The sequence below is a fragment of the Pleurodeles waltl genome, chromosome 11 (assembly GCF_031143425.1).
Source record: "Pleurodeles waltl isolate 20211129_DDA chromosome 11, aPleWal1.hap1.20221129, whole genome shotgun sequence".
Lineage (NCBI taxonomy): Eukaryota > Metazoa > Chordata > Amphibia > Caudata > Salamandridae > Pleurodeles > Pleurodeles waltl.
The window spans coordinates 327,667,043-327,692,434 of NC_090450.1; the positions used below are offsets into that span (position 1 = coordinate 327,667,043).

Genomic DNA, 25,392 nt, shown 5'->3' on the forward strand with positions numbered 1-25,392 from the left:
AAGAACACCACCAGTTCCTTCATGGAATCTTAACATCGTCTTAACAAGACTCATGGGTCCACCTTTCGAACCCATGCATTCCTGTGAAATGCAATATCTAACCTGGAAAGTCGCATTTCTCATTGCAATCACATCCCTCAGAAGAGTAAGTGAAATACAGGCATTTACCATACAAGAACCATTTATTCAAATACACAACAATAAAATAGTTCTAAGAACAAATCCAAAATTTCTGCCAAAAGTAATCTCACCATTCCATTTAAATCAAACAGTAGAATTGCCAGTGTTCTTCCCACAACCAAATTCCGTGGCTGAAAGGGCACTACATACATTAGACATCAAAAGAGCACTAATGTACTACATTGACAGAACAAAGCTAATCAGGAAAACAAAACAACTGTTCATAGCTTTTCAAAAACCACACATAGGAAATCCAATCTCTAAACAAGGCATTGCTAGATGGATAGTCAGATGTATTCAAACATCCTATCTTAAAGCCAAAAGAGAATTGCCTATTACACCAAAGGCACACTCAACCAGAAAGAAAGGTGCTACAATGGCCTTTCTAGGAAACATTCCTATGAGCGAAATATGTAAGGCTGCAACCTGGTCTACGCCTCATACGTTTACTAAACACTACTGTGTAGACGTACTAAATGCACAACAAGCTACAGTGGGCCAAGCTGTACTAAGAACATTATTCCAAACTACTTCAACTCCTACAGGCTAAACCACCGCTTTTAGGGGAGGTAACTGCTTTATAGTCTATGCCAAACATGTGTATCTGCAGCGACATATGCCATCGAACTGAAAATGTCACTTACCCAGTGTACATCTGTTCGTGGCATTAGTCGCTGCAGATTCACATGTACCCTCCCACCTCCCCGGGAAGCCTGTAGCCGTTTAGAAGTAGATCATAAATCTTAAACATCTGTACATTTGTAAATAATTATTATAAACTCTTAACGTACATACATATTCACTCCATTGCATGGGCACTATTTATAGCAAACAACTCCATCCTCACCCTCTGCGGGGAAAACAATCTAAGATGGAGTCGACGCCCATGCGCAATGGAGCCGAAGAGGGAGGAGTCCTTCGGTCCCGTGACCAAAAAAGACTTCTTCGAAGAAAAACAACTTGTAATACTCCGAGCCCAACACCAGGCAGCGGACTGTGCCAAACATGTGAATCTGCAGTGACTAATGCCACGAACAGATGTACACTGGGTAAGTGACATTTTCATTATTTTTGTTATTTATGGAGAAACCTGAATTTAAAAGTTAATTTTGTAAACTTGTATTATGACTTGTCCCCCTCATGATACAAAATATAAAGCTTACATTATAGGAAAGAATCATGATGGATAGAATAAAATCTTTTAACTATGGGCATCCTTTTTAATTTAGAGCTAATATTACACCTGCCTCGTAAGTTAAGAACCCAGCAATTCAAGGGAGCCATGGAGGCACTTTATCAATTCATCTCCAGGCTGGGGGCCAAACCAGAGCGTCAGCTGGTACAGACTCACACAAGTAAATGTTTATTGGTGGGGAGTTTCGGCGCAGGCATCTGGGGTTATAGCAATTAAGCATTACTGCAAAGGATAGAAAATGGTTTAATTTGTAGGCCTTTCACAGTTCTGCATAATACTGCTGCCCATATCGTCCATACAAAACAAGGCTTGTCATTCATTGAATATACTGTGGCATTGGCGTCCCTGTTATGGATTAATATTTAGAGCAAACCAGAAGCCGGATTGGTCCGTCTGCTCCTGACTGCTTGTTTGGGCCTAGATAATAAGAATTCTATTCCATGGATAGTCTATGTAAGACAAACCATTTTTTGTAATGAGGCTCCCCCGGAGTGGTTTCATATCCTTCCAGTGTAGATGCTGAATTAAAGGTACATGTTGAAACACTTTTATCATTGGTGTTCTAATGAGTGAATTAGGAAGGCTCAGACTATGACATTTGTCATACTTGTTTCATAGAATCTTGGGCTGGAACCGTATTTGATATTTATACCAAATCCCAACCATAGATATTACTTGATCTATTTACGCTTGGGCACCTTACATCATCCAATAGCATTTCCAGTTTAGAGATCATGGATGGATGCCCTCGTAAATTGCCTTTAGGATTCGATTTCTAATTTATGCACTGTTCACTTTATACTATTTTATTCTTTATATAACAAACCCCTCCCCCCAAAATTCTCTTTAGTTCCCATATTACACACTTTACATTATAGGCAGTACCAGCTGGCAGTGACCACCTGCAGTTCTGATTGTCTCCTTATGTTTTTCATGCTGTTAATTTTATCAGAGTGGCCATTAGTATTGGGAAGCGTTATGGAGATTCGTACCATAATTGGGTATCAGTGATGTTAATTATAGTTTAATTAGTAATGATTGGCTGTGACAAGATGAAAATTGATATGGATAAAATATGTTTTAATATGAGATTATGTATTGTTTTATGGATTTTATTTATTGACTATTCTTTTATGGCATCCTGCTGAATAAAGATTAATTGATGATGTCTCTCTAACAGCTTGGTGTAGGCTCACTTGGCCCGCCTAACAGTCCAGGGCAAGCTAATCCAAGTTGAATATAACAGCACTTGAGTCTTTTGTAGTGGATCACTGTATTCCTAGCCCTCTGTCTTTCAAAAACGCATACATACATGGATTTACAGACTCCTTATTTCCATTGGTGGAAGGAGGAATGCATGATTATAGGTGGAGGATATCCTATTCTTTCTAGGTTTTGGGGGTTGTGAGCATGAGTCTTTCAGTGCAAGCTTGAGTACTGAGACAAGACCATGAATACAAGTTGCAGTACTCCAAACCCAACTATACATTGCAGAGTGCACAGCCACAAATAGTGTTACAGGTAGTTAACATTTTTTTTTTTTTGTTATAGCAGTGGAAACTTTCCAGGTTTTGGGCAGGTATGAGTTTCTGAGTATTTGGCAGCATGATTAAGTAAATGTATACTGATGTTTGATGTGACCCAAACTATAAGTCTTCTCTTTTTCCTTTTTTTAATTTTTATTGTGACTCATTTAATAGCCGAATGCAAAAAGTTCGGAACCCTCTCCTGCTGCAACTGAAGAGGAAGATAATGAAGAACCCCCTCCAATCATCGCCCCACGCCCAGAACACACCAAATCTGTGAGTTCTCGTGTTACACATTGTCAAATTTAAATTTATACGTTCCCGTTATTGTTGAGTTCAGACCATGAATGTATACTTTTGAAAGTGAGGGTCACCGAGGACTACATAGCTCCTGAAGGGATGGTAATGTGCATTTGGTCTGCATATTTTAAAAAAAAATTAATTCTAGTTGTTTGTTTGTTACGTTACTCCAGTATTGGCACTTTCATAGATTCACATGCTTGAATCATCCCCCGTCATCGAGATGGGAGTCCCTTGTATCTTAGCAAATACAATGTCCACAAAGACATAACAGCCATAACATTAAAACTCTACATTTTAGTAATCTATCCAAGTCCTTATGCAAAACAGGACCAAATTTGAGCCTCCGCCAATCAGAGTGCCCCACCTTCTGGAACCCTCCTGAGAGAAGCTCCAGCACCTCAGATTTTCTACCGCACGTTGTGCTAGGGAGTCTCCTTTGAGCTCTGCTCAGTTTGTTCTTGTGGAAGAAGATTTAGTCACTATATCTGGATTTCTGTTTGCTTATTGAGTGTTTCTGATGTACACTTATACTTTCTGGAGCCTGTTATACCAGAATAATGTCTGACAGAGAAAGAAAAAGTTTCTTTAGAGCCTGCAGCACTTGTGGGAAGAAAAGGCTACATTAGGAAGATCCTCATACAGATTGTATATATTGCCTTTATCCTGAACATTCGGCTACTGACTGTAAGGTATGTTGTACCTTTTCCTCAAAGACTTTAAAGGATAGAGAGGGAAGATTGTTGATATGGCTCCAGAAGCTTACATCAAGAAAAAACCCTGTCTCGGATTTTGACAGTGAGGAGTCTTCATGGTCTTCTAAGAGGTCACAAAAGAGGCAAAGATCACCTCATTCTGGAAAGGGTTCAAAACAACCCTCAAAGACTTTCAAAAAGAGCTCCTCAGGATTCTGGTGAAGGCAGCAGTCTCTCATCCTCACCTCAGGAGAGAAAATCCTCCTCTAAGACTAAGCATCGGCCTTCAACATTAAAAGAGGTACCTAAACCTTCCTCAGAGCCTTCTACGCCTCCTCCAAAGGTTCTGATGGTGTTCAGAAAGCCTTCTTCAGCTTCTGAAGATGGACCTTCGACGATTCCACTGTCGACAAAGTCATCGCCGTCGTCGACGAGAACTTACCCAGTAGCTGCTTCGACGACAACCAGTCTTTCGATGGTGGCTTCCTGCTCGTCGATGGTAACAAAATCTAGACCGTCGACGTTGAAGATCTAAATGTTGGCGATGATTCTGATGACTGCTCCGTCGGTGACACCATCGATGACGAGGGTTGCTACGTCTACCCTATTGTCGGGGACACCGTCAACGGGAGCGGTGGGACTAATGGAAACAACTTCGTCTGCGACCTCGTTGATGGCACCAACACAGTCGACGAGGAGAAAACAGTCTTTTTCTGGGTGGGGAGTTATCACTCCAAGTGCTACATATCCAAGTAAGGTTACACCACTAATCCTGACTCATCTTTTGGAGGAAGATTCTGATGATGATGGGCCGTTTGGGGCAGCCCATAGCCCCTCACAGCTCCATGTTAAGTGTCAAGACGATGAAGGGGAGTATTATCAACAGTACTATTCTCCTCAAAGACATCAGCTATATGTACCAGAAGACATGGTCTGTGCCCCGAGTTCCCTTGTTTCCTATTTACAACTTATGTTATCAGATTACAAAAAGAGGTTTCCATCAGCACCACAATCGGACATTCAAGTGTTGCTTCCTCCCTTGATGCCTCCCACTCCAGTGCCACAGCCTAGGTTATCTCCTAGTTCAGCCAGAAGTAATCCGCAAAGGTCTTTCATGCAGGTTATTGACTCTTCGGCTGAAGAGAGAGAAGTGTTGCAGGATGCTAAATCTGATTGGGACAACTATGTATTGCCAGCACCCTCATCTCCATCGCCTACTCCGGTGGATTCTCCCCCAGGAGATATTGGGGGTTTCCATAATATGCTTGAGAGAGCAGCAAAGAGATTTGCATTGCAGATGGATTGTTTTTTATATGACTTCAAGGAGCATTATCAGAAAAGTGTCCGCTCCATACCGATGATAGGCTACATCTGGGAGGAAGGTCTCAAGGTGATGAGAAACCCAGCTATGGTGACTGCAGTCTTGCCTAGATTGGACAAAAAATACAAGGCCCCAGAGGACGCCCCAGCGTGTTTAGTCAGTCATCCAAAGCCGACTCAGTCATAATAAACTAGGCAGCGCAGAGGCGTTCAAAAAAATCCATCAACGTCCATTTCAGTTCCTCCAGATAAGGAAGGGAGAAGGCTGGACAGCATTGGGAAGCATTTTTCTTTCATGTTGGGCCTGATAGTAAGAGCAGCGAGTTCATTGGCAATCCTGGGGAGGTATGACCGACAGCTGTGGGCTGATATTACCCCATATCTAGACCACCTTTCGGAAGACTCTTAGGTGGAGGTGAAGAAAATCCTTTTAGATGGAGAGCGCACCTCGGCTGAGGTGATAGACTGCGCCATGGCTATAGCAACCACAGCTTTTCGGCAGCTAGCTGGTGGGGCAGTGCTGCGACGTCCGGGCTGGTTCAGGGAGACTTCCTTTCGTCTTGAGGTTCAGAACAAGGTATTGGACCTCCCATTTGATGGGTAGGCTCTTTTCGGCAAGCATGTTGATGAGGCCCTACAAGCCATCAAAAAAGATACACTACAATGTCCTTAGGAACCCTTCAATTTAAGAAGATGCCCTTTTGTACCTCCAGAGGCTGGGGAGTTTCGACATATCGAGGGGGTTACCAGAGTTTTCGTTACCCCTCCTATACTATACAGCTGTTCCTACGCAATACTCCCAAAGGCAACCTCCTCAGGCGTCCTATTCCAGACCCCCTCCTTGGGTAGACTGCGTCAGGTCAAAAAGGCGGTGAGATGTCAATGATATGTTCCAGGCTCCGGCTACAACCTTACTGCAAAACCAGTAGATAGGGGGAAGGGGTATCACACTTCTATCGGCAGTGGGAACAAATAACATCAGATCAGTGGGTTTTAAAGATTGTTTGATTTGGCCATACTTTAGAGTTCATTCAACCTCCACCTTCTCGTCCTCCTCATACATTCTTTCGGAAGTATCTAAAACAACTCCGGATGGAGGGCGTGACCATGCTCAGGAAGGGAGCCATAGAGAGGGTTCCTTGTTCAGAAAAAGGCAAAGGTTTTTACTCCTGTTTCTTTCTGGTGCACAAAAACGAGGAATCTTTGCGTCCCATTCCGGATCTCAGGAACCTAAACAAATACCTCAAATGTCAAACCTTTTGCATGGTCACATTGCAAGACATTCTTCTCCGCATGAATCACAGAGATTATATGACGTCCCTGGATCTACAGGACGCTTATTTTCATATTCTGATTTCACCTGCCCACAGAAAATATCTCTGTTTCGCAGTAGCCGGCAGCTGTTTCTAATTCAGGATTTTTCCATTTGGCCTGAAGTCTGCCCCCCCTCCCCCTTACCCCCCCCCCCCCCCCCCCCCCTACCCCCCCGACGCTTTACAAAGTGCCTAGCACCGGTAGCGGGTTCCCTGAGAAAGAAAAAACTGCAAAAGTTTCCCTACTTAGACGATTGGCTAATGAAAGCGTGGTCGTCTCAGGCAGCTCACGACTCAACAAGGGCTTGCATAGCATTATTCGACAAGCTAGGCCTCACTTTGAAACCGGAAAAAGTCGAACATATTGCCAAGAAGAGTGATGACCGTTTTAGGGGAAAAAATCAACACCATCAAAGACCGGGCTTTTCCTTCAATGGAAAGGCAAGCAAAACTTAATTGCCTAACAAGCAGAATACGAAGAAAAAAGTATCTTTCTGTGCGCATCTACAAATCGCTTCTAGGGATGATGTCCTCTTGCATTCAGTTAGTCCCCTTTTGTCGACTGAGAATGTGTCCTCTGCAGGAGGAACTAGATCTTCAATGAATACAGAGAGAGGGCTCATTCAACGATTTAATCACGGTAACTCCTTGTATGGTTCAAGCGCTCCACTGGTGGAAAGAGCAGCGGAACGTCGCAGTAGGTCTTCCTTTTCTACCTCCTTGCCCTCCATTAGTCATCACTACCGATACCTCCCTAGAGTGGTGGGGAGCATACCTTCAAGACCTTCAGATCAGCGCAAAGTGGAGCAACTCCATCTAAATTTCACATCAATTTCCTGGAGTTGAGAGCGATTTCCCTGGCCCTGCAGGCTTTCCTTCCGAGAATAAAACACTCAATGGTTCTCATAAGAACGGGCAATACTGCAGCAATGCATTATTTAAACAAACAGAGGGATGAAATCTCTTTCCTCCTATCTCGAGAATCGCAGACTATTTGGAATCCGACCATTCACAATGGCATCAGTCTACGAGCGGAACATCTGCCAGGTAGGCAGAATGAGACCGCTGATACTCTCAGCAGACTGACGTCTTCCTGTCACGAATGGGAGCTGAACCAGGAGGTGCTCAACCAGGTTTTCGGGAGTTGAGGAAAACCCAAGCTAGGTCTTTTTGCAACTCCGCAGAACACAAAATGGCACTATTATGCAAGTTGGTCTCACCATCTGGGCTCTTGGTGGGGGGTGGGGGGTGGGGATGCGTTTTCAATGGCATGGTGCAGAATATTTGCCTATGCTTTTCCACCCAGTCCTCCAATCTCAAGAGTACTTGCAAAGATCAAACGAAAGCATTGCAGGCTCAACCTGATAGCTCTGTTGTGGCCCTACCAGCATTGGTTCTCAGAACTCCTACTGCTCTCGGAAGCGGATCACATTCCACTGAAAGTTTCACCACAGGTCTTAACAAGGAACGAGGGTCAGATTTTACATCTGGACCCCAGATCACTCAAATTATCACCCTCGCTCCTGAACACAATGAGTTCTCCCATTTAAACATTGACCCTGAGTGTCTGGATATTCTGACAAAAGCCAGAGCAGATAGCACCAACAAATCGAACTCTTTAAAATGGAAGAGATTTTGTTTGTGGTGTCAGAAGCAGCAGATTGATCCATTGCTCTCACCGCCGGAATGAATATTGCCCTATCTCCTCCATCTGGTGTCTACAGGCTTGGCGCATGCATCCATCAGGGTGCACTTGGCGGCTATATCTCGCTTCAGAAGTTCGCTGGCGTCACCATCTCTGTGGTGTTCTAGATTGATCAAACAATTTCTCAAGGGACTCTTTAGAGTTTTTCTGCCAGTAAGGCCTCCTCCACCATCTTGGCAACTCAACATGGTTCTCTCTCAGCTTATGAAACACCCATTTGAACCGATAGAGCTGATTTAAAGCACTTATCGTAGAAGGTAGCTCTTTTGCTAGCCCTTACCACTTCTAGACAGGTCAGTGAGATCCAGGCATTGACCATTCAAGAACCTTTCCTTCAGTTTAAACAGGATAGAGCGATACTTAGTACCAATCCCAAGTTTGTTCCAAAGGTGCCATCAGACTTTCAGATTAACCAACCGTTGGTTTTGAAATCTTTCTTTCTGAACCCAACATCTCCGTCCGAGAGAGCTCTACACTCGTTGGACATCAAAAGAAATCTCAAATTTTACTTGGAAAGAACCAAGACTTTTAGAAAGACGTACTCAATTGTTTGTTGCGTATTGTGCTCCTAAGAAGGGGCAGGCTCTTTCCAAGAAGAGTATAGCCAGATGGATAGTATGTCCTTTAAACTTTTGCCACCAAGCAGCTGGTAGACCTTTACATTCTTCGGTAAAGGCACACTCCATGCGATCTGTCTCCGCGCCCCTGGCACTATTTGCAAGTGTACCCCTGCAGGACATTTGCAGAGCAGCCACCTGGAAGACTACGCACAAATGTCTCGATGCCATCTGTAAGGGAGATGTGGCGGTTGGTCAAGAGTCCTGCAACATCAGTTCAGTAACAATGAGCTCACTTTGCTTCCCTCCATCCTTCTTTTCTACTACGCACATTGCATGGTTTAATCTTTGTGTTTCATTTGCATATGTCTGTCATAGTGTGTGTGTGTATATGTATGTATGTGTGTGTGTTCGTGTATATATATATATATATATATATATATATATATACACACATACATATGTTCGATGGCATGTGTAGCTGCAGATACACATGCTGTGCATTATCCTGCCATCTAGTGTTGGGCTCGGAGTGTTACAAGTTGTTTTTCTTCGAAGAAGTCTTTTCGAGTCATGAGACCTAGGGACTCCTCACTTTCGGCTCCATTGCGCATGGGCGTCGACTCCATCTTAGATTGTTTTCTTTCCGCCATCGGGTTCGGACGTGTTCCTCTTCGCTCCGTATTTCGGTTCGGAAAAGATAGTTATCCATCGGAAAATTCGACGGTATTGTTAGCGCTCGGTACCGGGTTAGTGCTAGCACATCGACACCAAAGAAAGAAGAGCTCCGGCGGCCCTTCGGGGATTCCACTCCTCAGCGGGGCCTGGTCGGCCTGACCGCGTCCATCTTCAAACCTCATGGACCGAACCCCCTTCCGATTCTGCCCCAACTGCCAAGCAAAGTATCCTTATACAGACCAACACTTGATCTGTAATCTGTGTTTGTCCTCCGAACACAAAGAGGATATTTGTGAGGCCTGTCGGGCATTTCGATCCAAGAAAACACTGCGAGATCGAAGAGCTCGAAGACTCCAGATGGCGTCGACACCGGCCGAGCACATCGACGTCGAAGAAGAGGAGAGATTTTCTATTCGAGATTCGGACTCGGACGAGTCCGAGAGTGAGCATCCGAAGACGCAGCAAACCGTGAGTAAACCTGCCCCGGCAAAAACTCACTCCAAAATAATGAAGGCCAAGGGGACGGCACCGCCAACAGGCCATGGCTTAACCCGAAAACACGGTGACCAAACATCGGCACCGAAAAAGGCCTCCCAACAGCCAAAGACATCCGACTCCGGTCGAGATACCGGCTCCGACCAAACTCGACACCAAGAGTTCGGCACCCCGAAAGTCAAAAAGGTTTCCTCAGAGCCGAAAAAGACTGTCAAAGACTTCGGTGCCGAAACATGCAGCCTCGGAGCCGAAACCAGGCTCCTATACAGAAGAACAAGGCCTTTCAACTCAATTACAAGGTCACAGATTTGAACAAGAACTGAGCATGGGAGAGCCAGACCATACCCAAAGGAGGTTGCATATACAAAAAGATATGGGGAAAATACGAACTCTTCCTCCAATAAAGATAAAGCGCAAGCTCGCATTCCAAGAAACGGAAATGCAGCCAAAAGCTAAAGTGGCTAAAGAAAAGACGACACCACAATTCACGTCACAGCAATCGCCAGCACATTCGCCACATCTGTCCCCGGTAGCAACACCCCCAATGATGCAGTCACCGACACACACGGGGATGTCCCAGGATGACCCGGATGCATGGGATTTGTTTGATGCACCGGTCTCAGACAATATTCCTGATTGCTACCCGGCAAGGCCGTCACCACCTGAGGACAGCACTGCATACCTGCAGATGGTTGCAAGTGCAGCTACATTCCATAATGTAGCATTGCATGCAGAGCCCATAGAGGACGACTTTTTGTTCAACACCCTGTCATCTACACACAGCCAATACCAAAGCTTGCCAATGCTGCCAGGCATGTTAAAACAGGCCAAACAAGTGTTTCAGGACCCAGTAAAAGGCAGCCATCACGCCTAGGGATTGGTTCGTTGATTGGTTCACTGTACAATGTCCTTATCATCCAGCTCATCAGGTATCGAAAATGTTGCATCTTCTCCAGTCAGTGTCTCTATTGTTTGAGTCCTGGGAAAGTACATCCAGTCTACTCTACACAATCTGTGTATCAATTTGATTCCATCATCTCCTGTTTGTTGGTACGTTGCAGAAAATTCTAGCTAAGCAGACTTTATAAGCAGTTCAGGGACAGTTCAACATGTTTGCTTCTCTACAGTACATGATTGTTCTGCTGATGCATGAGGCCTGGCAAAACTAGGCCACAACTTTGGTTAAGTTAGCTCTACAATATAAAGCAAAACACCAGTTATTCATGCATTTTTAATCATTTTAGTACAATTTTGTAAAATCTGGCTGTAACTCTCCGTGGTCACATTTTCAACGTGCACATTTATTTTTTCTGCGTTTCATTTTTCTATCACTTTCTTGATAATCTAAACATATGTTGATTAGTAATTAATAATGAATGCTTATATCTGCTTCAGCAGTATCCACCTGAAAGAGCTCCACCAAGAGCAAGTAACTTTTTTTTTTTGCACTCAACACAGTTTTTTCACTGTTCAAATATGGCTGTCAGTCATGTTTGAGTGATAAATGTAAAATATTAGTCACCGTCACGATGCTCATGTACTACAGTCCATGCATACAGCTATTTTGGAATGGACTTTAGTATAAACCCTATTTTAACATCGCCGGCCATGCGTGTGCAGTCATCTTACTGCAAGTGCAGCCATGCAGTCGGCGAAAGACCATGGCTAAGCAAATATCTCACCTGAGCTGAGACTTATTAACTTTGCTAATGCTTGTATTAAGAACCCATTTCCAACAGTATCATGGTGCTTTTCATCTTAAAGGTGACTAATGCCAGGCCGAATTGGCAGCCCTGTCAAGGGTCTTATAACAAAAGGCACTTTGGTCTAATTAATCTTTACTGAGATTATCTTCAGTTTTGGATGTATTTGTGATGCATCTACTTAGATGTATTTTTCTCTTTTAAGCAGGGTTTCTATTTTTAATTTGCAGCTTGACTTTCACCCTCAATTATATGGTTTGCTTCATCCTAGAGTCTGCTCCAAGGCAAGGACACCTTGTCCAAGGCGAGCTCTTCTTTGCTGTTTTAGGACAATTATTCACTTGTGGAACTAATTCACAGTGGAGTGGGCAGGTGACACTGTTGTGAACGAGAGCATATAAATACAAAGTAGACTATAGCTGGATATTAGAAGGCCTACTCCGTCTACGTAAAAAAAAATGGCATGTTTCTGCTTTATAGTAGAAAGCCAACACTGGTCTTGGTTGGTACAATAGGGCTGTACAATAACTCCCAGGAGGCTGGATAAATACTAAAATAACCAAATTAAGAGCTCCTGAAAGAATAACATATGCAATTTTAACTTGGTCAAGGTAGTTGGTTTTAACAGAATCAAGCCAATAGCAGCAGTGATAGAAGTTTAGAAAGTATATGTACATGTATAATAAGGTGTACTCTGAATAGGTTACGCAAAATATTTTTTTACATAACAGGAAAATTAATCAGTACAGTAAATGAGATGGCTACATTAATGTCACTTTCAGTAAATGTTCACCGAGGCTCTTGTATTGAAAGCACACCAATCGGCCAATAATCATAGTTTTAATCCCAATTCATTGAGTGGTGATTACTGGTAACAGGGCAAACCACCAAACTAATAAGTCCGTCCAAAAATCCTTCCAACAGTAATTATCAATTGACTTTAATATGTGGTTGAATGATGGGAAAATTGGATGTGCAGTCCATGTTTCGCGCTCTGAGCCTAAGAAATACACAACACCAACTTCATGGCTAGGTGTCAGTAATGCAGAAATGACCAACACTTATAGGATCTTAATGCAAGTATTTGCAAAAACTATAAATTACACCATTCTCAAGATGCCAGAACACAGCATCATATTCCTTCATAAGTATCACTTAACAATAAAGATATTGAAATTATTTGTGATGTGTAGCTTCCCATACTTCACCAACTAACAAACAGACGTTCAAACATATAGCTCGCAACAAACCATGCAGTTGTGGTCATATTAAATCGGAACAAGATATATTTCCTTTGAATGCCAATGTCAGGCACATTTGCTTACCCCAAGTTTATGTGCATCATTGGGCAGATTGGGGGTGGGGGGAATAGGGGCATCAGAAATAATTCTTCAGATGCAACCTCCAAAGTTTAGTAAAAGTGAAAAGGGTTCGGTTTAAGCTGTTTTGGTTAGCTTCTCCTACCGCTTGGTGACGTTGCAACCAAGCTCTTCAGATTCATTCTGACTCAGTCCATAAAAGGTGGCAATTGTGGTGAGATCATAAAATGGTCTGGACGCTAATTCAGTGAAGTCTGAGGGAGCAGGGAATGCATATTTGATGATGTTCACGCACAAGAGTTTGTGTGGATAGTTGTTTTGACTGTGATGTTTCTACTGTGACAGTTATAATTTAACATAAATATAGAGAAATAAATTACTTTTTTCTTTTTAAATAAAAAATAAAGCCCATAGGCCAGATATGAGTGATGACATTTTAAATGCTAGTGGTCCAAGGAAGAGTAATTGCTTAACAACTGTTTTTTTTTTTAAAAAGGAACAGTCTTGTTTAAGGTCTTGTTCTCTGCCTGATATAACATAAGGAGCAAAACTGAGAAGAGTGTAAGTGTAATGATGGCCTGTGATATGAAGGTCAACTATTCTGATTCCTCTGCTTCCCCTAATTGGTCAAAACATATAATTCAGTGTATGGAATCTCAAAATGATGGTCTTGTTTGTGTCATCTTCTAAATAATTGGCATATATAGGAGTGTCAGGCATATAAAGGAGTGTCAACAGCCATTTATCCAAATGAAAAGAGTGTGTAAACATCAGTATAATTCATCGTGCTGTCACGGTCTTGTTTGTTGGTACTTGTAGAAAGTTTGTCAAACATGGTGTAAAACGCCTTTGATGTAATGGGTTTCAGTATATTTTTTACATTTGGAGAACATAATTTATCTGCTTATGAAAGCCTTATCTATAAATAATTAGTAATTTAATGCCAGCACGTAGCCAACTTCACTCAGTCCTCATTAAGCCCATTTATGTTTGTGGCCAGAAACTCCAGTGGCATTTCCGGCACATCAATCTTTGGCATGATTCTCTTAGTTACCATCCAGAATAATCTGTTTACTTTTTGTTCATCTCTGAAAAATGTGTTTCCTTTTCAAGAGTATCTGGCAAACCAGTGGTCACAAATGATGGGATATTTTCAAGAAATGTATTAGCTGAATGATCGCTACAATCTTTAATGGCATGGTGGAGCAAAAGGAAGAACATACTTCAGAGAGTTTTTATAAGCCCCCACCAATACAAAGTATTGTGACTGATGTCTCGATGGTTGGATTTGCAAATGGTCAACAACTCAGTTCCGGGGAAGTGGCTCCTTGTAGAACAGAAATGCCATTTCAGCATCCTGTAGCTGGAACAGTTCACCCGGCTTTAAAATATTTTCCTTCCATTGATCTTATCAACATGCTTAATTCTTCAGTCGAAAAACTCCTAACTATTTAATACTTAACAAGTCACAATGAAGCAGAACCAGAGTCCCTTTAAGGGAAGCTCACTGTCTGGCATTTGTGCCTAGCAAGTAACTTTAACCTAACAATGTTCCATATCGCTGACCTACAGACGTGGAAGGCAGATAATGGCCATCGAATGGGTGCTCAAAGAGGGCATTCTGTCTTACATGGAATCTCGCAGAGCTCCACATTATGAATTGCCTGCCACAATAGCAAACGTCAAATGCAGAGACTATGCTTTGGGGTTTCGAGAGACCTGATCCATGCAGAAAGCTACCAGTCAACACTTTTCCTCTGATTGCTGTCTTTCCAAGGATGAATTGCACGCTTAAACAGTGATCAAATTATGGAAGACTGATTGAGACACTGACTGTATCATGACCACATCGCTTATCGGTGCACCTAGAGTGCAGGCTGCCGTGCTGGCCAGACCTCACCAGATGTTAGGCAAAGTCCTCCAATCAGCCTGCCATTGCTGACCTTGACCTCTTCGGTCTGTAGTACCTGCAAAACACCACTTAAATATGCCAGATGATAGTGTGAATACGCTGAATGTCAAAACATTGTTCTGCTAAATATTCATGTGCGTGCGAGTAGAAGACATTCTGCATCTCGTGCTTGCTGAAAAATGTGAGCCTGCTTGGAGTATATTGTCTTGTGTATTGTCTTGCCTTTATTTGGTCAAACCCGGCTTTCAGTTATGTTCTGTTAAGTATATTTGGCTGCCATAACAGCTTACAAGAAGAGTCCACTGCAGGCATCTTGTTTCACAGTTCCTAGCCTTAGGAAACACCTAGACCACCTCTTTTACTGTTTACCTTCAAAAGAGAATTTCGGGATGTGCAGCATGTGAAAGGTAGTGTTTCAAAAATTAATGCATTTGCATTTTCCATCAAGTGTACTTTGACTGTTTTGGCCAGTTGGCAGACAAAAAAAGAAAAACATTGTTGCCTTCATAGGCATGTTTTCTTAACTTGAATGAAATTTCCAAATACAAAAAAAAGTTTAAACAGTGTTTTGAGCATCCTACACCTGCAGTTTTTTTTCAGTTTGAGTTCTGCCCAAATACCAACAATGGAGAACTATGACTACGTATAGTTAACTTTTACTGTACTATGTTCCCTACTTTTTTTTTATTTTAGCACTTTATCTGAGCTGACCTCTGTTATTTTTTAGGTCAAGCGCACAAGCAGTTTGACCTGTTGTAAATATTGCGGCTTTTAACCACACCCACCTCACGCCCATCACTTTCATGCATTCTTGGGTTTGCCTTTCAAAAATCACTTGATGTGATTAGTAATTGCTTTGTTTTTTCCCACCGCGAGGCTATCTTTGTCACACCTTGCAAAATGCCCCTCTTACATGGATTATTGCACGGTTGCTGATATAGTTCAGCGTGGGCAAACTATTTTTTTTGTCTGTCCCCTTCATGCTGCATGACAGCCATGGCGCTCACAGCGCGAACAGACACAACAGCTTGAACTCGATCGGCGGTATTGAAGAGCTAGCCACACTGTTCTCATCTACCTGATCAGAGTAAATTCTTGTGGCTGTCCCCTTAAAACACTTGAAATTGGTAAATGCTTTACATAAAACAGAAATCCTCAAAACAAAAGCGGCTCTCCTAGCACAGCGGGAGAGCCAATACTACAATATTCACTGCACTCTGAAAAACTAGACCCATAATGCTTTGTAAGCATTCTTTTTCACAACTTTTTTGCCCGCAACTTAGCCTGTGGTGGTCCTAGGACAATAGGACCACTACCAAAACGTTCAACACAACACACTCGTTCTGTCTAGGCCATCTTTGGGTCCCCACACTAGGTTAGTGGAGACCCCAAAATAGGCCTGTTACCCTTGAAAATATGTAACACATTATGCATTCTATGGGCGACATCTATGCTTATTCTGCCTTATTTATTGCTACTTTCTTTTTGTATCATTTATTGCCATTTTCTTTTTCTGTGGTTATGCACTCTAGAGGCTAACCCTATATAGTTACGTGACCATGTTTCTTACAAATGCTATTTTCATTGTGGTGTCCTCCAGGGGCTGTTCTAAGCATTACAGTCATAGCAATATATTAAAATATTTGTTGCACGTAAACGTGGACCAGAATGCTTTGTAGGGCATTACTTTTGCAAAATAGTTTTGATCATAACTCAGCCTGTGGTGGTTGTAGGACAATGGGACCACCTTCGAAACATTGACCACAATATGCTCTTTTTGTTTACATCATCTCTGGGTCCCCACACTGTTAGTGAGGGCTCCAAAATAATAACCCCTCCCACCATTTAATGTCTTTTAAGCTTTCTCATGGCTAGAACATTTGTTTTATAGCTAGGAGAAGTTTTGTTTTAAATGCCTTGTTTGTAATATCATTGCAATTGGCCTGCTAGCCTTAAAAATGCTCTTTAGGGTCTAGGTTTGTGGTTGTACTACATCACTTCCTCCTGTGTTTTTTTCCATGGGGTTATGTCCTCCAGGAGCTAACAATATGGTTACATGACCATGTTTCGTTAAAATGATATTTTTATTATAGTGCCATATCGGGGCTGTTTTGAGCATTGCAGTCTAATGCCAACATTTTTCTGATAAAGGTTTAAATGATAATTGTATATGTTTTAATAATCTCTCCTTATTACATTTATGACCATAATTCAGGCCAACTTAATATCCTAATTACACTGTGACTTTTTGAACACTTGATATGTTTGGGTGACCCTTCTAGTTTCTTTCTCCTCTGTGGCTGTCTTGTGTCTTTTTTGGTGAATTGTTAGCCAGCCAGTTGGTGGGGTGGCGAAAGTGGTATTCTGTTAGAATTAGCTTGGCAGATTTGAATTTGGATGCTAAATGGCAACATTTTCATTGTTGCTGCAGATAGAGGAAGAAGGTATATGGAAGTGCTTTAGTTATATGCAGGGTCACTAGAATTATATGGCAGGAAAAGATGACATTATGTGGCAGGGTTTACCAATTTATGTGGCAAGAAAAGTCCAGTTATGAATTTACAATGCCAATAGCTCTAACTCAAGTAAACGCAAAACCTATTGCATTGCAAATGCTTGTTCTTTTTTCACGTCTTCCTTTGCCTGTTCAGCCTTACTCATTGCTTTCCAATAATTTACTTACCAATCCATGCAGGTGTACACGCGGTCTGTCATTGACCCCATTCCTGCTCCTGCTGGCGATGCACATACTGACAACTCTGCAAAGAATGCAGACAAACAAAAGAAGAAGGCTAAGATGACGGATGAAGAAATAATGGAGAAGCTACGTAAGTTTATCTAGTTCTTAAATAATGAGATCAAATCCTTGAGATATTTTCATTATTCAGTGACCACCCACTGGAACAGCAAAGGGAAAAGACTGCATTGATATTAGGTTTTTTTGTTTTTGTTTTTGTAAATAAAACATCTGCCTGAAGCTTGCAGGTAAGTGGGACCTAGCACAGAATCTTAAATACATATTCCAATGTTGGAAAGAAGAATGCTAAAACAACATGAAAATGCGTTCACTGATTTAGCTAAGTTTTGAAAAAGAGTCCAAGTTTGGAGTATTACTTAGTCTTTTTTATTTTTTTTATTTATTTTTTTTAAATCTTTTTTTTCCTTTTGTAAGCATACCTTTATCTCTTAGTTGTGAGGTTTAATTCAACACTCATTCTCTTCTTTTTTTACGTTATGCCATCACCTAGAAGGTAATACTCATTATTTTATTCAATTTCACTTTAAAATTGAGTCGTGTAGAATAAGACACACTTCAGCTTTGCACTGTTAGTAGTGGGCTGAATCTCATAAGGGCACTGGCTGGCATCTATCCTAGACCTCAGTTAAGGCCCGCAAGGGCTATTCTTTCACCGTTTGTTTTTTGGTAATGCAGTCACAGCCCAATTTATTTTTTCTAGAAAAGGGTATCTCCTGCCGTCCCACAAATGTGCCCCAATTGCTCTTTAATTTGGCTGGTCTTACTACCCTTGATCTTGCTGGTCACAAAAAAAATCACTAGGTGATGTCCTTTTACATTTTGACCCTTGGTCTTTTCACATCCCTCAGCACTAAAAAAAGAGACTAGTGCTGATAGTAAGAGAACAGCAAGAGGTCGACACCATGATGCCACAGGGATTTAAATATTGCTTGATGTCTCTTTTCCTACCACAGGCATTTTGATACCATGCATATGATCAGCCGTGAAGAACAGAGCAAAGCATTTAATGCTTCTGAAAGAGAAAACTGGGTTCAACGTAAATTCAAAGTAGGCTCCGTTCTGTGGTGATTCCATTGCCCTGCTAGTTTTATTTGTTGCTCGTTCACACTCCACCATCATGAGTTAGTTCTACTTCTACTGCAGATCTGTCAGGATGTATGATTCTAATTTTTTTTTCTTTCATTTTGATCTTAACTGTTGAAGTAAATGACAAATGCAAAAATGTATGGTGGTGCTACACAGTAGGGCACTCAATACGTATACCCTTATGCCTATGCTTTTTCCAGTTCTCAACTTCTGTGAATTCTGACTGTAATAGAAACTGCTTCAGTTAAAGTTTTTTTTTCTCTACCTTGCTAGGCTGTACCATGTACACTTACATCACAGTATACCCAAAGAGAGGGGCGAGGGGTAGGTGAAGTGGGAGGTGGAAGTGGGAATAGAAAGGGATGGACGGGTGGTGTGTGGTGGGGGGGGGGGGGGGGCTGCAAAGAGTGGTTGTTAAATACACAAGTTCCCCTTTCAGCCCAGTCCTGTCTGCCAGGTTCCCTGTGTTTCTAAAAGTGCCATTTCTAAAATACTAAATACATATTATATCCAACTTCACCAGTAACAGGATTTTCTATTACCATTCTGGCCATACTAAACATGACATGGCTTCTCCTTTTAGATCATAATCTACCACTTAAAAGTAAATGAGGGCAGTTCTAATGCCAGTCTATGAGAAGAGCAGGCCTCACAGTAGTGGAAAACGAATTTGTGAGTTTTTTACTACCAGGTCATGTAAAACACATATGTACATGTCCTGCCTTTTGTTATCATAGCACCCTGCCCTATGGGTTACCTAGGGTCTACCTTAGGGGGTGACTTGTATGTAGCTAAAGGGGAGTTTAAGGCTTGGCAAGTAGTTTTAAATGCCAACTCGAAGTGGCAGTAAAATTGCACACACAGGCCTTGCAATGGCAGGCCTGAGACATGGTCAAGGGGCTACTTATGTGGGCGGCACAATCAGTGCTGCATGCTCACTAGTAACATTTAATTTACAGGCACTAGGCACATGTAGTGCTCTTTACTAGGGACTTTTAGGTGAATTAAATATGCCAGTTGGGTAGGATCCAATGTTAATGTGTTTAGGGTAGAGAGCACATGCACTTTAGCACTGGTCAGCAGTGTTAAAAACAAAAGTGTGCAGAGTCCTAAAACCAGCAAAAACAGGGTCAGAAAAATGGAGGGAGGCAGGCACAAAGTTGGTAGATGACCACCCTAAGGCTGTCAGGTCTAACAACAGTCTTTGAATAAAACTCCTGATTACTTTGAATATTAAGGCACTCCTTTGATTATAATTAAACTAATAAAACCATGTCTGTCAAACATCATGCCTTACAAACTAGAACCACTGTTCTACTTTTTTCAATGACAAATACAGAATCTATCCAGTAGAAAAGTTAGTTTTATCACACTAAAGTAACACCAGTGTGTACACATATAGATATTGTTAGTTTGTTGTCATGGAAGCAACTGATCGAATTATTATAGGGGCCTATGTTGTTTGAAGCTACTTGATTTGTTAAGCAATATGCCCCTTGAGTTGAATAGATTTTGGATTTAGAATAAGTTTGCTTGTGGTGATATCTTTGACATTGTCCTGGTTGTTTGTGGTTTATGGGTTGTTTAGAACAAGTATATTGATCGGGAAATCTCAATAACCTCCAGAGACACTTCTTGGTTACTTCACATTTTGTATAAAATGGTGAAATCTAATAAGTTTGTTTGCCAATATCACTGTTGCACAGTTTTAAAAAAACGTTTAAAGTTACTGTTAATCATTTAGGTATGTCGTGGATATGTGGGCACTAAATAATTCAAGAGTGCGCTGCTGGTATTCTACTATTCAGGTTGCAGTCATCCATTTTGTTTGTGAGAAATGGATTATTAGTTGGAGTGGTTATTTAGACCTCCCCAGATAACGCTTCCACTATTTTGTATCTGTTAGGTTGCTTTAATTTACACTTTAGGTCAGTCCTGGTTAGCTGTGACACTGAGCAATCAGGCTCCATTCAAAGGAAACAAGTGTAATGCACATATCAGTACCAGAAAAGTACTAAGTTGAAACACAACACAATAAAAATGGCTCTCCAATTTATAAAAAATAGTATACATTTTAATTCAGCATCTAGACACTAAAGCAAAATCGGATCAGATAGTTTTTTTTTGAAGTTCTAGTGTTTTTAGCACCAAAAGCACCAACCTCCGGTATCTGCTGCATTAGACTGGGTCAAAGCGGAAAGTTAAGGCTGACTTTAATGGAGCATAGAGCGGATACAAGACCAGGGCTTGTTCCAGTGAAACCTTTCTCTTCTGACTTAGTCATTTATTCTGGAGGAATTGTCACGTTGGAGGGGCGGGCTGCAACTGGATCTGACAGAGGGCTTGGGTGCTGCTTGTTGTTGATCCTGGTGAAATCCTCCATGCTGGGACTTAATAAAGTGTCAGGAATTCAAGTTGCTTTCAGCAGGGCAAACCAGCAAGTTGAATCTGACCTTTTATGCAAGGTGGGCTGTGGATCAGCTGCAGTCCTGTGATAGCTGCTGGTTCTTTTATGATAAAGTTTGGACAAAGTTTTTAAGTGTCCACCTTGATGAGAGAGTTAGGACTGAATCTCCCAAAAGTCACCAGCAGAGTCCATGGCAAGCAAATTTAGTTGGAACTGGCCAGCTAAGCTCTTTAAGGCTTCTTGCAGCTTTTGTGTTCCTGAAGCTGGACAGGATTCTAGCCAACTAGCCCTTGGGGTCCACTCTTCTGTTCTGATTTCAAGTGGTAGCAGGTCCTGCACTTGGGGTTCCTCTCCACAGATAAAAGAGCAGGCTCAGTCCTTCTGAGCTCCAATCCTTTGGTTCAGCTGGTGCAGTCCTTATTCTGTTTTCCACAGGTCCAGCAGTGTTATGAAGAAGGAAACTGGGGTGCCACTTTTATGCCTGACATACGCTTGTGGGTGTAGGAAACTCCCTCACTAATAGGATTAAAATTCTTATAGGCAACCTTACCCACTCCTACATAACTTCTTGGGGGTTCGGCACTAAACAGTCCCACAGTGTATCTCTCTGCCCAAGTCCAAGATGTTGGAATCTTCCTTCCGTTGCTCACAGCTATGTGCACACCACTGAGCCGATGTCTAATAAAATGAGCACCTGCAAAAGCATATCTCGGATAGTGCCACCCCTCCCCCTAATTATACTTGCCCATCAATGGGATTGGTGGCACTGGAGCTAATTAGACAATAGCAAGGGCTGGCCTAGGTGCAAGTTACATGTGCTTGTGACAGGGGCTTACCCTTATAAGCTTATACAGTTGGTGGCCACATCTTGTTAGGACGTTACACCTCATCTCTACCATTGCCCTTCTGCACCAGTTCCTGAGAGCAGTTCAGTCTGCCCAGCAGGTTGCAAGTGATAGATAGGGATTATCTCAGAAAGAGGAACTTTGAGACTTTAGGTGGGAAAATGGCAACTTTCTGGAAATTGCATCTTCAAAATAATAATTGAAAATCGAACTTTGCCATCAGATTGTAGTTTAAAGTCCTATTCATTTGAGCCCTTGAATCATAGATTTAACTATTCCTAACGTGAACTTGTGCATTATACGGTATTTAAATGCAACCTATTGTCTTTCTCTGTAAGTGCCTGCCTTGCTACAGTGAAAAACATCTTAGGGGAGTTTTCAATGCCTGGACATGTAAAACTTAAAAACACATGGCCAATCTTTTAAGTACCATGCACGCTGCCCTGTTAGCACTTAGGATCTGCCTTTGAGGTGACATAAGTATTAAAAAGGAAGGTTAAGGCCTGGCAGAGGGTTTATTTTCCAGGTTGAATTTGCAGTTTTAAAGCTGCCATGCAAGGTTGCAGTGACCTGCCTAAAGGCAGGTTTCCACTTTCACTGTTGGGGTGGCACAATCAGTGCTACATTTCACTAGTGACGTTAGTACTATATACTGGGCACTTGTAGGTAAGTTAAATATGCCAATTGGGATTTAACCATTGCACAGACACTTTAGGAATCGGAACAGTCAATCAGTACTAGGTCTAGCAAAAAGTAAGGCTGATCCTGCAAAAAGGGCATTTTCTCACAGCTTCTTATAGCGATCCGTTTGCTACAGAGGAATTCATCAGTGCCCTCAGCGCCATCTTGCCTGGAAGTGTCAGCCAAAGGGAGATGCTGGATTAGTCAAGTTTCTCTGCATTTTCCCTGACACCAGTGATCCACAGACCTCTGTAGAATGTGACTTCTTCCAGCTATCTGGCTGTGACCCTCTTAGCTCTATTCTGGCTGAAGCAAATTTGGCTTTTGAATTAGATTCCTATCTCATTCAAGATCTTGGAGCACCCTAAGGGCCCAAAGCTCTTAAAATAGCAGTAGCAGTTTTCGTATCCTCTCCCGCTGCTGCTCAACAGCTTTGCTTTACATTCTGTAACTTAGACAGAAGAATAAATGTGTTGGTTTTTCAGGAACCAGGACCCTGACGCATTTAAATACATGCAGACAGGAAACATTACAGTTCATCTTTTTCCTATTGTTTAACATTTGAATGTCTTATCTATTCACTGACTATTTTAGATATCTTAACAGCACTTTAGATATCTTGGTAACATTTTAGATATCTTGGTTTTCCTAGCTGCTTCTTGAACCATTAGATTTAAGCTTTCTCTACCTTTCTTGATAAGCAGGTTTTAGTGTGATACTGAAGGTGTAAAATACCAAATGATGACCTTCAACATTTATACCAACCAGTCGGAAATCCATTGCCTCACTGCAGTCTCCTCATGCTGCCTAACACTGAACCCAACCCTAGTTGCAATCACTTCTGCGAGGAGCATTAGTGACCTTCAAGCTCTCTCCTCAAAGATTTCCGGATTGATTTTCCACAAAAAAGTGGTCTGAGCTCAGCCCTATGTCTGTTGAGCTCAATATCCTTTTAAGCGGTAAATACATATTTGGTTGCTTGTGTGGCTGTAGATACACGTTCTGCATACTCCTACCATCTAGTGTTGGGTCCTGGGTGGTGCAAGTTGTTCAAGTCACAAGATAGTGACTCCTCTTGGTGATATTGTGCATGGGCACTGTCTTATTTGTTAGATTGTTTTCTCTCTGCTGTGGGGTTTGGACGTGTGTGCCTCTGCTCCATGTTGTTGGCTCAGTTTGGTTCTTTCTCTTTCTTCTGTTTCGACAGCATTGTCTTCGATCGAATGCCCTTCAGGCTGTTGTCATCCGTCTTGGGCCTACTTTCTGCGTGGCTCAGACATCAACGGAAATGCTTCCCTGATGGAATGTACACCATTTAGTTTCTGTCCCCAGTGCCATGCTAAGTTCCTGCACACCGACCAGCACTTCGTGTGCAACCTTTGCCTCTCTCCATACCATTGTGAGGCCAACTGCGACGCTTAAGTCATTCAGGACCAAGATGACTCTTTGGGACAGGAGGGCTCAGCGACTTGAAATGGCACAGGATGTGGCGGACGACACTTTGGATCTCTTCAGGTAAGAACACACTCAGGAGACACCAACTGCCCAGGAGGAAGAAACCTTCTTCATTGAGGACAGCCCCGACTCCAATCGTGGAGTTGTATATTGAGAGCCAAGAACCATCTTTTGCCCAGCGTGTGAGTACTGTGACCCTGCTCTCCTGCCAAAATCCTCCAAAAAGACCTAACCGCCTAGTTCAGAGGTCGCCTGTTCACCTCTGCCTGCTAGGCATGGTTAGCACTGGAAACTGTTTTGGCTGCCTTGCCTTTGGTCTTGGCGCCCAAGATTGCCGCAAAGGCTAAAGCCTCTGCTTCTACTTTGACCACTTCACACGGGGAAATCGCATTGGTGTCAATCCAGATCTTGGGACCGGCCCGGCAGCCGACCCCTTCAACCTTGGTGCTGACTAAGATCACAAGTGTAAGCCTTCGGTGCTGAAAACCTTGGATCCTAAGGACTCTAGCCAGTCTTCCACTACTCCTTCACCAGTCGAGTCGATCCTCGAAAAGATGGATGCTAGACAATGAAAAATTCACTTACAAAGGAGGAAATGGTCACATCATTGCAACTCCTTCTTCTCTTGCACCTCCAAAGAGGAAATTAACATTTGAGGAGGCGTTAGACATACCTATCCCTCTAAGGAAGAAGACGAGACAAGGCCACCAGCCTAGCCCGTCATCCTTCTCTCTCCTCCTCCCCACCCCCTCCTTTTCCTTCACAACCACCACCATCACCACCCCCCTTCCTCACTCTACCCCGCAATCCCCTATGCAGGGCACACTTGATGACAGTTCTCAAGGATCTCCACACTCTTATACTGGGGAGGTTGGGGTGGACCCACTAGATGATACTGATCTATCGGATGCGCATGATCAAGATCCCATCACTCCCAATGATCTGGATCTTTATCCTTCTCGCCCCTCTTCTTCCAGAGGATACCACCTCATACCAACAGGTCATGTCCAGGGCAGAGTTGTTCCATAATGTCCAGCTCCCCAAGGAACTCGTAGAGCAGGACTTTTTGTTCGATACCCTCCCCTCAACACACGGGGACACTCAATACCTCTCCATGCTCCTTTGTATGATGAGACATGCAGTGGTGATATTCAAAGAGCCAGTTCTCTCTAGAGTAATCACCCCCTGGTGGATAAAAAGTATAAGGCAGTTCTCTCAGATCCTATTTTTTATTAGAGCATAAGTTCCACCTGACTCTCTCA

General features: G+C 42.5%; 1 protein-coding gene across 1 annotated transcript in view; it reads left to right on the plus strand.

Annotated features, from left to right (window-relative positions):
- The window catches only part of PAK2 (p21 (RAC1) activated kinase 2), a 439,171-nt gene that overhangs the window by 195,269 nt on the left and 218,510 nt on the right, over nucleotides 1-25,392 (plus strand). The window contains exons 6-7 of the mRNA XM_069213609.1: nucleotides 3,076-3,177; nucleotides 17,594-17,726. Of these exons, the coding sequence (XP_069069710.1) occupies nucleotides 3,076-3,177; nucleotides 17,594-17,726 (235 nt within the window). The remainder of the gene's footprint in view (nucleotides 1-3,075; nucleotides 3,178-17,593; nucleotides 17,727-25,392) is intronic.